Here is a 12,031-nt window from a genome sequence, read left to right as displayed (position 1 = left end):
CATTCCCTTCAAACCCAGTCAACCCTTGCCACATCAGCTTTTCTCTTTCATCTCTTCCAGCTTTTCCAACCAAAAAACATGGAAACCATATATTTTCCAACTCATTCAATTTTTAACAAATATCATATAAAACTAATTTAAACAATATTAAAAACATATCAAATTAATCTATAAACATATAAAGCTAATTTAAAAACATAAAAAATATTTGGATAGAAATCTTAAAACAAGATGTACAAGTACTCAATGCATGGAGGTTGTAAATGGTTGAGCGGGTTCATAAACCCACTAAGGTTGTGTTTGTTTTTTTAAAAAATCCTCTTCTAACCTCTTAGTGTTGCGCGGCGCAGCACACGCGCAGCACTTTTAAATTCGCAGCAGTTTGATTTTTAGAAGGCTTCGGGCTTAAAAACCTCTTCCCGTCCTCTTCCCCACGCAGCATTGGGCTTACCTCTTCTCAGCACTTCTAAACCTAATAACAAAAAAAAAAGACACGGACAAAACCACAGCCGCAAGTCGTTCATTCTTTCTTGGCGTCGAACGTGTTGAAGACCGGAAGAATTTTGCTCGCCGTCGCTGCTGCTGGTCGCCATCGCTGCTGCTGCTGCTCGCCGCTCCCTGCTGCTGGTGGTCGCCGATTTCACTGCCCATCCTCCATCTGCCTTCGTCTTCAACATCACATCACACAGGTTTGTTTTTTTTTTTTTTTTTTTTTTTTTTTTTGTCCAGATTTCTTAATTGACTTTGAAAGTGTGAAATAAAATTGAAGCTGTGAAATATGATTGAAGAAAGAAGCTGTGAAATAAGCTTTGAAGCTGTGAAATAAGATGATAATCTCATGATTTTAATGGTTTCATAAGGGCATAATTGACCTTTTTTTTACAGATCCACCATAGAGAGAAGTTTTTGTTTTGTTATAATTCTAGCAGTTAGAGATATTGCAAGCATAAATTGAGTTAAAATTCTGCTTTAGTGCTTTGTTATAATTCTAGGAGTTTGTGTTTTGTTCTTTAATTAGAGCCATGATTTATGTTTAGGTTCATGAATTTTTGTGTTGAATTGTTATGAATGTTGGGTAAAATCATAATCCTTGCTGAAATCATATACTTATATTGTGAAATCATAAACTCGTATACTAGTTTATATGCTGAAATCATTAGCTCAAATGGTTTTTTTAAACTTATTTGTTGAATTGTTATCACTTGTATTTCTTGAATGGAGATCAAGTTTATGCTTCTTTTCAAGTTTGTGCTTAAATTGTTGAATATGCTAAACGTATTTGTTGATTATGTTGAAATATGATTAATCTTTTTTGCTAAAGTATGTATTTTATATTTTTTTGTTATTAGCGATGGGAGATAAACATACATGGACCAATGAGCAAACAAAATGCTTATTGCTCACTTGTATTGAAGAAGTACAAACCGTGGGTAGAAAAGGTTTGAGTTTGCACAAACAATCATGGTACAAGTTAGGAACAACCATTAAGGAAAAATATGGCGTGGATTTGAGTCAACGACAATTAAAAAACGCCTATGATAACCTTAAAGCCAAATACACAGGATGGTTGTACTTAAAAAATAAAACTGGAAACCTTTACAATCCCCAAACAAATACTTTTAATTTAACAAATGAGGAGTGGGAGGACTTTAAAAAGGTATATATACACACACACATATTTATATGTATTTTGTTTATATAGTTGCCAATTCTTATATTACTTTTGTTACATTGATTGCGTTTAGGGACATCCGAAAGCCGCTTCTTTGAAAACCGTCCCATTATTGTTTCCAGAGCTTTGTGCAGAACTCTTTGATGGAAACAGTGCATCTGGTAATCTCAGTTATGCCACATCCCAAACACCATCGGGACATGGATCATCTTCTTTCCATGTCGCACCACTACATCTTATGGACGCCCCTTCTATTAACATAGATGAGGATGATTTCTTTTCCAATCATACTAGTGAGCATTTTACTCAGCCTTCACCTTCTGCTGCTTCACCTTCTGGTAACCCCAACAAAAGGGCCAAACCCTCAACTCCTAGACCTAGAGCTCCTAGTGCCTCACCTGATCCACCTTCTTCTGCCTCGCCTAAAGCTTCTATTACTGCTGATGATTTAGCATTGGAGATGCAAAAAGCTCTACGTCATTTGACTCAAGGGCCAACAATTCCCCAATGTTTAGAGAAGCTTGAGTTGCTCGAGTTAGACCCAATAGACCCTCTACGATTTACTGCGTATCATATTTTTGGAGGGACCATGAGTATGAGAGAGATGTGGGTAAATTTGCCTAATGATCCACGAATATTAAGAGGATGGATCGAGATGACAGCTACAAGTTTGGGAGTTTTAAAGGATGGAAAGATCGTTCGTTGACTTTATATGTTTGAGTTGTTTAGGTTTTAATTGCATGTTTTGGAACTATATGGTTATGTTATTTCTACTTGAATGTTATTTTTAGTATTTGGTACTTGAGATTTATGTTATGTTATTTGGTACTTGAAATTCATGTTATGTTTTTTGGTACTTGAAATTTATGTTATGTTTTTTGGTACTTGAAATTTATGTTATGTTTTTTGGCACTTGAAATTTATTTTATATTTTTTTGTACTTGAGATTTATGTTATGTTTTTATCTTATGTTATGTTATGTTTTGTTGATTAATAGGTTTGTAATGGATCACGACAAAAAGATATTACTCATAATTCTTATGTACTTGTACGTCCGCTACTTTTGGAAGAGAGGTGTCAAACGAGTGCGGGACAACGATTCGGAAATGACGGGACATGAATTTACGTTAGAGTTACTTCACCGTAATCCTCTACAATGTCTTGAAGTGCTACGTATGTCCCGTGAATCATTTGTTCGGCTATGTGCTCATTTTAGAGTACACTACGCGTTAAAGGATAGCAAACATGTGTCGGTTGAGGAGAAGATGGCTATGTTTTTGATGATGATCGGTCATAACCAACGTTATGTGATTATCAAGTGGAGATTTCAACACTCAAAGCAAACAATTCATAAGTTTTTTCATGAAGTGTTGGACAAAATGTTGCTTTTCGCACATGACATTATAGTGCCAACTTCTTTTAATCCGAATCCAAATATTCCGGGACATAATAGGAGGCTACGACGGGTGTTCAAGGGAGCAGTTGGTGCACTTGATGGCACTTTGATACATGCTGTTGTCCCTGCAAACAAACGTGATTTATATAGAAGTAGGGGAAAAGGCGATTGTTACCAAAACGTATTGGCAATATGTGACTTCAACATGATGTTTACGTTTGTTGTGGCCGGTTGGGAAGGGATAGCACACGATTCTAGAATTTTATCAGAAGCATTAGCAAATCCACATGCACCATTCCCGCTCCCACCACCAGGTAAATTTATGGTTATTTAAATAGTTTTATCTTAGCTTGAAAAATAAATTACTTTTTTTTTTTGCTTTTTTATAGATAAATATTATCTTTGTGATGCCGCCTATGCAAACATTCGAGGTTTTATGGCACCGTACCGTAATGTAAGGTATTGGCTTGGAGATTTCCATCGAAGACGTGCATTAACGAATAAAGAAAAATTTAACCATGCACATGCAAAACTTCGGAATGTCATTGAGCAGGCTTTTGGTGTCTTGAAAGCACGATTCCCTATATTGAAGAGGATGGCACCATTCTCGTTGGTTACACAACGAAACATAACCCTAGCATGTTTTGCGCTTCATAATTTTATAAGAAGAGATGGACTACGTGATGAGTTTTTTGCACGATATGATGAACCAAATGTCTCGGTTCGGAATAACAATGCAGTCGTTGATAATGATGAAGATGAGATTCCAACACATGGTACTGCAGCGGACCGTGAATATATGACCCAGTTACGGGATGAAATTGCCGAGCAATTGATGCAAAATATGGAATGAAAATTATTAAAGTTTGGTTCTATGAATTTTATTTAAAAATGTTATTATAAGACTAATTTGGTTGTTTGAATTTTATTTCAATGTTTTAAAACTACTATTATTAAATTTTTGGTATTAAAAAACTATCTTCGGTTTATTAAATTAGTTTATTTTAAATTTTTTAATATCTGCAGCAGTCTGCAGATGTTAAAAAAACAAACATGCTTCTCATTACAGTCTGCAGCACTTTGGTCCACCTCTTCTGCTGCAGAGGACCGCAGAGGTGGTCCGCAGACTTCAGACAGTTTCACTTCGGAAAAACAAACAGCACCTAAGATGACAATCCGCTTTACTCACTTCTTGAAGGAAATGGTGTCTTGGAGGTACAGACAGTACCTCCTTCCTATTTTTTTCATGCTTCCGTTGTCCCTAATAGGAAATAGGTTGATTTACTTAAATAATCATGTGTTAAACACTTTTAATAATATTTTTCGACTTTTTTTTGTTCTATTGGCCGGACAATCTTCTAAGTGGACCATGTATCTATCTTAGTCGTTGGTCTAGGAGTCTAAGGGTGTTTTTCCATTTTGAAAAAGGATAAGCAAATTAGGAGTTATCGAGGTATATAAACTTAGGTACCCAAAGTCACCATAATACGTTGTTTTGTTTGAAATATTCATTATAGTGTTCTTAAACTTCAACCCATAACTTGATTTACTTTCAAGATTTTCGAAATTTCACTATTATCTACCTCTTACATCATATATTTTTGCCGAACATCTACTAAGTTATATATATTAAATTTGAAAATGAAAATTATGTAAGAGGAAGATAATTGTGAAATTTATAAAAATCTTGGAAGTAAATCAAGTCGGAAGTTAAATTATAAGAACATTGGATGATTACATGTATATATTATACAAAAGGACGTTGTATGGTGAATTTAGGTAGCTAAGCGTATATACCCTTAAGGGTATTTATGTTGGGTTATATGTACTATAACACTCCTATGGTGCACATACAACCCTAATGCTTTGGATCTAAGCTTTCTCTAGTTATACATGCAATAAACAAATTTTCAAAGCATGAAGCCTAACTAGCATAAATCTTCATATTTACATCATAAAATCTAGTTAGAAGAATACCTCTTTATTGTAGCTTGTAGTGCTTGGCGTTTCAAGAGCTTAGTGTCTCAAATGTTACACCTCTAATGGAATCACAACACACCATGAACAAATGGAGGACTTTGAGAGAGAGGTTAGGCACACCATAAATCGGTTATCCTCTTCATAGAATACATTAGTCACGATTTTAGGGTTTAGGGAATACATATATAGTGTAGAATTCCAAGAGTCATATGTAGACCTAATTCTCACACTTAGGCTTATGATCCAATAACTCATATGGACTAACTCTTCATGGACTCTCACATAAAGTTAGTCCATCATGGATCAATAGCCCAAATCATATGTATCACTGATTTACATGTCAGTCCCCGTTAATTTAATTAGTCTCTTTTGATCACTAAATTAATTTCAAACTAATTCTTGATCAATACTAATTAAATAATATGATTTCTCAATTAATATATTATACTTATAATATATTAATAAATCACAAATAACCTCTTTCTCAAATATTCATCCTATCAAATTGCCCTGGTGAATGCAACCCAAAAGGACCATGCTACTCTCGGGTCAAGTGCATACCAATTATATGTATGGGCATAGTCACCTAATCCAACAGTCTCCCAGTTGGATAAGTCTAATAACTATAACTGAAAATACGGCTTCAAAACCCGACTAGCAATCGTAGCTCTTAAAAGCTGTTATCGAACTCTGACACATCCTTTAGATAAGGGATATATTCCTCCATTCTAGATATCGTATGGACATGAGACATAGATTATAATCATTCTCTCTATCCATGTGTTGTTTCACGATTTCCGATTTATGACGACCGACTAATTGAACAAATCAAATCAGTCCAGGCTTGGCCAACTGCTTAGGGTGTCATCACTAAATCATCGAGGGGCCCACTGATATTGCTTTTATCCCTCTTAGGGTAAAAGGAACGGATAAAATTCGACTCATATGCTTGGTCTATTTACTCATCAAATCACACACAACAATATGTTTTATAAAACCAAGTTACTAGTGGGTTTACATATCATCAATGTGCAACCGACTTGTAAACTGCAACTATATGTCTCCGTTTCAAGAATATAAGATATTATCATCTCACAATCACCCGTGATGAAATCCATGAGGTGACTCAGATGAGTGTGGGTTTAATCCAATATTCAAATCTTATTACAAGAGTACTCATGAATATTGTAGCAAACTTGTGCTATGTGTAAGACTTTGACAATCTACAAATGGATTCGTGGTAGTCTTGCCTCAATACCTACTTCTAAAGTATGATCGACTATGGGTGGTTTGAATAATCTTATTATACGAGAATTCAAAACATGTGAAGTGAAACACTAGAATAATTGAATCCAATATGGTCTCAAAACTTTTGAATATAAATAAAACACCTTTTATTTAATCACCACATTGATTACACATTATTCATTGTATAATGTTTCGATTAATCAACTTAATACTTGAATTAAAACAATAGATATCCCATGCTCCAAGCATGCTCACAATGTTTGCCTTGTTGGATTAGGTGTCTAAGCCCATAACTATAATTGATATGTATTTTACCCGAGAGGAGCATGGTCCATTTCGGGTTGCCTTCATGAACACAATTTGATAGGATGGATATTTGATTAAGAGGTTATTTATGATTTATTAATATATTATAACTTATAAGTATAATATATTAATTGAGAAATCATATTATTTAATTAGTATGGATCAATAATTAACTTTGAATTAATTTAGTGATCAAAAGAGACTAATTAAATTAACGGGGATTGGTTAAGTCAATCAGTAATATTTATAGTTTGGACCAATGATCCATATTGATTAGGGTGGACTAATTCTATGTGGGAGTCCATGAAGAGTTAGTCCATAAGGTGTAACAGCCCGGAATTCCAGGTATCTTTATTAATTTGATTATTTTGTGTTTTGAGAGGGGACTCGGCGAGTTGGAGCTCAGACTCGCCGAGTAGGGTCGCGATTCTGGACGCGGGATTCGATTGGACTCGGCGAGTCCAGGATATGGACTCGGCGAGTCTGCGCTGTTAAATGAAACCCTAATTTCTCGGGTTTGGGACCTATTTAAAGGGGCCTTATGGCCGTCATTTGTGCTCACCAGTCCCTTGAGTGAAACCCTAATCGAGTGTGAGCGTTTGGAGCATAGAAGGAGGCTATTATTGATCTTGGAGGTGTCATTTTTGCAAGGAAAGAGGAAATCAGCCAAGGGGAAAGCAAGAGGAGCCATCTTCTGAGGATTTGGAGTTCAGAGCATCTCTATTGGGGTAATATTTCGAGCTATTCTCTTCTATGTTGGTGTTTTCATTGATTTAGGGTTTATTGAACCCTTTTGTGGCTAGATCTTGTGCTCCCTTGGACCCCTAAGTGATTTAGACTATAGATCTGGACCCCTAAAGGTCCAGAGTGTCCCTTTGCCCAAGCTTTTTGGGAATCAATGGAAGTTTTGGGTTGGAACCCTTATGCTTTAGACCAAAATGTTCATTATAAGCCATGGGGTGTGTTATGGACACCAAGATAGGGACTTTACGTGGTGAATCAGTCTTGAAAGGCTAGATCTATGAATTGATGGAACAGATCTGACCTTAGAAGCGAGTTTGAGTAATTGCATGGCATGGACTCGCCGAGTCCGATGAGCAGACTCGGCGAGTAGCTTGAAGATTGCCCTGGATCGGCCAGTGAGTGATCCAGTCGAGTCACGGGTTGACTCAGTGAGTCAGGACGAGTTAGAGAGGGTCGACAGGTGGTCTGAGTCGAGTTGGGACTCGCCGAGTTGTTCTTGAGACTCGGCGAGTTGAGTCGGGGTGGCCCCGCGACACTCCCAGGTGGAACTCGTCGATTCAGGGGAAGTACTCGACGAGTAAGAAGGGAATCCAATGGAGTTGGCGGATACGTCTAGACTCGCCGAGTTGCCCTGTGCACTCGCCGAGTCCGGTCAAGTTGACCGTTGACCGTTGACCGTTGACCAGAGTTGACCTATGTTTGACTTCTTAGGGATAGTCAAACTTAGAAGATAAAAGTGTTAATAAGAGATGTATGATGTTATAGGGAGATTGTAGCTCGGCGGATCGAGCACGAGTGACTTCGGGATTTGCTAGCTTTCGATATTCACGAGGTGAGTCTTCTCACTATACTGTACCCGGAAGGGTTTGACTGTGTGACCGGAAGGTCGGATATGATATGTGATATATGTGTTATATATGATAAGTTAATTGTTATACGTGCTATGTATGTTATGCGGGCCGGAAGGCATTATGTTATGGGTCGGAAGGCGTGTATTGCGGACCGTAAGGTTGGCGTGGGTAGGACCGGAAGGTTTACCCAGCAGGGACGGAAGTCCCCTGATACACATGGACCGAAAAGTCAGGGCCTGGAAAGGCGTATGTGCATAAGTTGTATTTTGGGGAACTCACTAAGCATTTATGCTTACAGTTGTTGTGTATGTGTTTCAGGTACTAGCGAGGACCGTGGGAAGGCGCCGGCGTGATCTGTACACACTGATAGATGTTTTGTGATCTTGGGATTCATATGATTTGTATTCTGACATGACACTTGGAATGTTTATGCCTTGATTTGAATGAAAATACTTTATTTTGAAATGAAAATTTTGTTTGAAAAATTACGTTGTTACATAAGGCCCCTCATAATGATTATTGGATTGCTTAAAGGATTAAGTAAATGGACTAGGGTTTACAAGTTAAACCTTAGGAATTCCAAACTATATATGTGTAACCCCTTTAGCCAAAATCGGACCTAAGAGTGACATTGCAAGAGTATGGAAGATTTTTGGTGCGTTACCTCTTTCTAATTTTTCTTCCAATTGTTAATGATTTTTGTGACTTGTTTGAGGCACACCATTTAGGGTGTTAAGCTCTTGAAAGGCCATATTCAACAAGCTACAACAAGAGGTAATCATCTAACTTACTTTTATGATTTATGTGTTAAAATTGTATGTTAGGTGTAGGCTTCATGATTTGGAAATTTTATTGCATGTATTGTTGGATTAGTGTCTAAGTCCATAACTATTTTGGTATGTACTTGATCCGATGGTGCATGGTCCTTTTGGGTTGCCTTCACCAAAGCAACTTGATAGGATGAATTATCGAGAGAGATGATTAATTATGATTTATTAATATATTATGAGAATAATATATTAAAGGAGAAATCATAATGTTTAATTAATATTAGTCAAGAATTAATAAGAATTAAGTTTGTGCCTAAAAGACATTAATTAAACTTAAGGGACTGGAACTGTCAATTGTGTGATAGTTGAATATTGGGCTAATGGGCTCCATATTAGAGGGGTGGATGAATTCTATGGGGAAACCCATTAGAAATCGTCTTAGGCCTCTAAGGAGGGACTTCATGGGTTGCTTAGGGCTTAAGCATCCAAATTAGGATTTCCTTGTTAGATAACCCTAATAGCCTCACTATTTAAAGAACCCTTGAGACTAAAAAACGTGGTGAACTTGTTCCTTAGGGTTTCCACACGTTTTGGGCAGCCTCATCTCTGCTTATTCTTCATCCTCTTGCTCTTGGTGTTTGTGAATCATTAGAGGAGTGACATTTGTGACTCTAAGCTTTCTAAAGTCATTACAAGGAGGATTTGAGATTGTTATTGCTACATAACAATCAAAGTAAGATCTAAAACCCTTTCACATGTTAATATGATTAATTGTATGCTAGAACTAGGGTTTAAAGTCTTGGATGAATTGCATGTACAATAGAGAAACCTAGATCGAAGCATTAGGGTTTGTAAGAGCACATAGGATGTTCTTATGGCCAAAACTCATCAGTGGTATCAGAGCCTAGATTGGTTTCTATTGTATTGATGCCATGGTTATTTGTTCAAGCTTCAAAAAAATCGATTTTTTGGTCCCCTGTCTGATGAACTCGGCGAGTTCCAATGTGGACTCGGCGAGTAGCTCCAACTCGGCGAGTCTATAGAGGAACTCGGCGAGTTCGAGCGTCAGAAGGAGGCAGTTTCGGGATTTCTTGTTGTTTTACTCATGGATACTTGCCTTAACTATTTTGGGTCATTAAAATCCGATTTTAAACATATTTTTGAGTATATCCTTGATTAAACAAAAGATAATTACCAATTGATTAGATAATAACTTCCTTATATGATTAAAGTTTGATTATTTGTATTAATTGGGTAACTTATCTTGCAAGAAATTGCTTTTAGGTCAAATTTAGATAATCATTAAATTAATTGTTTAATTTAAATTATTTCCTATTTGATCCTTTGTGTTTTGAAAAGTTTCAAACTTGCCCTCAAGTCTTGGAATTTAAATTTTTGATTAAAAGGTTTGATGTTGAAATATTTAAATTCTAAACCCTAATGTTTTGAAATGTTTCTAAACTTTCCCTCAAGTTTTGGAATTTAAAAGTTGATTAAAAGTTTAATTTAGAAATGTTAAATTCTAAAACCCTAGTATTGTTTTGAAAAAGTTCAAATCACATCCTTATGGTTTTATTAATTAATTAAAGTGTATAATTAAAAGAGATTTAATAAATCCATAAAGTTTTGGTTTACAATTTAATTGAATTAAAAGTATAATTATTAAATTTGACCACCTATTATTTTAAAAGTGTAAAATACACCCTATACTATATATAACATTAAAAGTCTAACATTATATATATGTATGAGTAAAAGTCAGTCTTACCGTTAGTAGGCCTCATTCACGAAGCTGGTCTATAAGGGGTGTTTAAGGAAATTGCCTATAAAATGGCGATTGAATGGGTATCCACTCTTACCCACCGCACTCTTGACTAGTGGAGGGTCGTTAGCCGAACAGGTAGGATAGGACAGAAACCTTCCATTATAAGTATAATGAAGTACAAAAGTAACTAAATGTTTTACAAAATTCCCAATCTTAGTTACTTTAGGCAAAAGTGAATTGATGCAATTCCATGAAATTACACTTCGTACCCTTGCGAAGACGTTAGTGGAGCGTGTGTGGTTAACCGGCACACTAAATGGTTCTAAGCAAAGGTAGCAAAGGGTGACTCAATGTTTGTCATAGTTCGGTGGGGCGTGTGTGGTTAACCGACACATCGAATAGGTGACTGTAACATATGGGGGCACCATGTAAGTTTGCATGGTTATTCACACCCTGTTTTGTGATTCTCGGCATCCCAGTCACAAATCGAGGGCATGTCGAGATTTAAACATGCCATTGAAAAGTTCAATGAATCTCAAAGGATCTAGGAGTTTTCAAAGCATTTAAAACTTAATCTGTTTTTCGTTTTTCATGGTGGAAAATTAGTGAATCATCATTCACTTACCTTCAAATGTTCTTCAATCTGGGTTACGGCATCCCTCTCCCAAGTTGTGGAATATTGTGTTGGGTCCTAGCCTTAGTATCTCATTTGGGTGATTTATTAAGGATTCAATAAATCAACTAACTTGAATTTATTTTTCTCCCGTTTTGTAGATGTCAAAGTACGACAACTATAGTCTTCCCAAATCCCGTGGAACAAGCTTTCCACATGAAGATGATATTCCACGATTCGATCGAGGAACAAGAGATCATGCTTCACTTCCTCCACCTCCTCCTATTATTCTCCCTAACCCACAAGTTCAAAAGATTGAAAAGTTCAAACTCAATCAAGCCCTTTTGGCAAGTAAACATGAAGAAGGAAAGTCAGTGTGTGCACACATCCTAGAGATGAAGTCACACATTGATAGATTAAGAATGTTGGGATCTGTTGTCTGTGAGGAGCTGGCTGTTTACTAGGTTCTTCAGTCACTTCCTAACTCATATAGTGAGTTCGTAAGATAGTACTATATGATGAACCATGACGTGACCCTTATAGATCTCACCTACATGCTTATTGCTACTGAATCAGCAATGATTTGGCGCACTGGAAAAGCAAAGTTGATTGGTGAATCTGCCTTCCAGACCTCTATGGATATAGGCAATGGCAACGAAAGACATGCCATGATCGAAGAGTTTGAT

At 36.5% G+C, this 12,031-nt stretch overlaps 1 protein-coding gene across 1 annotated transcript; it reads left to right on the top strand.

Annotated features, from left to right (window-relative positions):
* Positions 1-585: 585 nt before the first annotated feature.
* On the top strand, positions 586-2,378 carry LOC145095075 (uncharacterized). The gene is made up of 3 exons (XM_079033016.1): positions 586-689; positions 1,350-1,657; positions 1,746-2,378. The coding sequence occupies exons 2-3, from the start codon at positions 1,352-1,354 to the stop codon at positions 2,376-2,378; spliced, it is 939 nt and encodes a 312-aa protein (XP_078889142.1). The 5' UTR covers positions 586-689; positions 1,350-1,351.
* Positions 2,379-12,031: the final 9,653 nt, after the last annotated feature.

This window comes from Lactuca serriola, chromosome 3 (assembly GCF_051521515.1).
Source record: "Lactuca serriola cultivar US96UC23 chromosome 3, Lser_US96UC23_V15, whole genome shotgun sequence".
Lineage (NCBI taxonomy): Eukaryota > Viridiplantae > Streptophyta > Magnoliopsida > Asterales > Asteraceae > Lactuca > Lactuca serriola.
The sequence above is the reverse complement of the archived record's forward strand: the minus strand, read 5'-3'. Positions and strand labels throughout refer to the sequence as shown.

Bases quoted from the DNA above. Each gene is read 5' to 3' on its own strand.
- LOC145095075 (XM_079033016.1), top strand. From the start codon at position 1,352: ATGGGAGATAAACATACATGGACCAATGAGCAAACAAAATGCTTATTG. The intron at 1,658-1,745 runs GTATATATACAC...GATTGCGTTTAG, and splicing joins AGTGGGAGGACTTTAAAAAG to GGACATCCGAAAGCCGCTTC.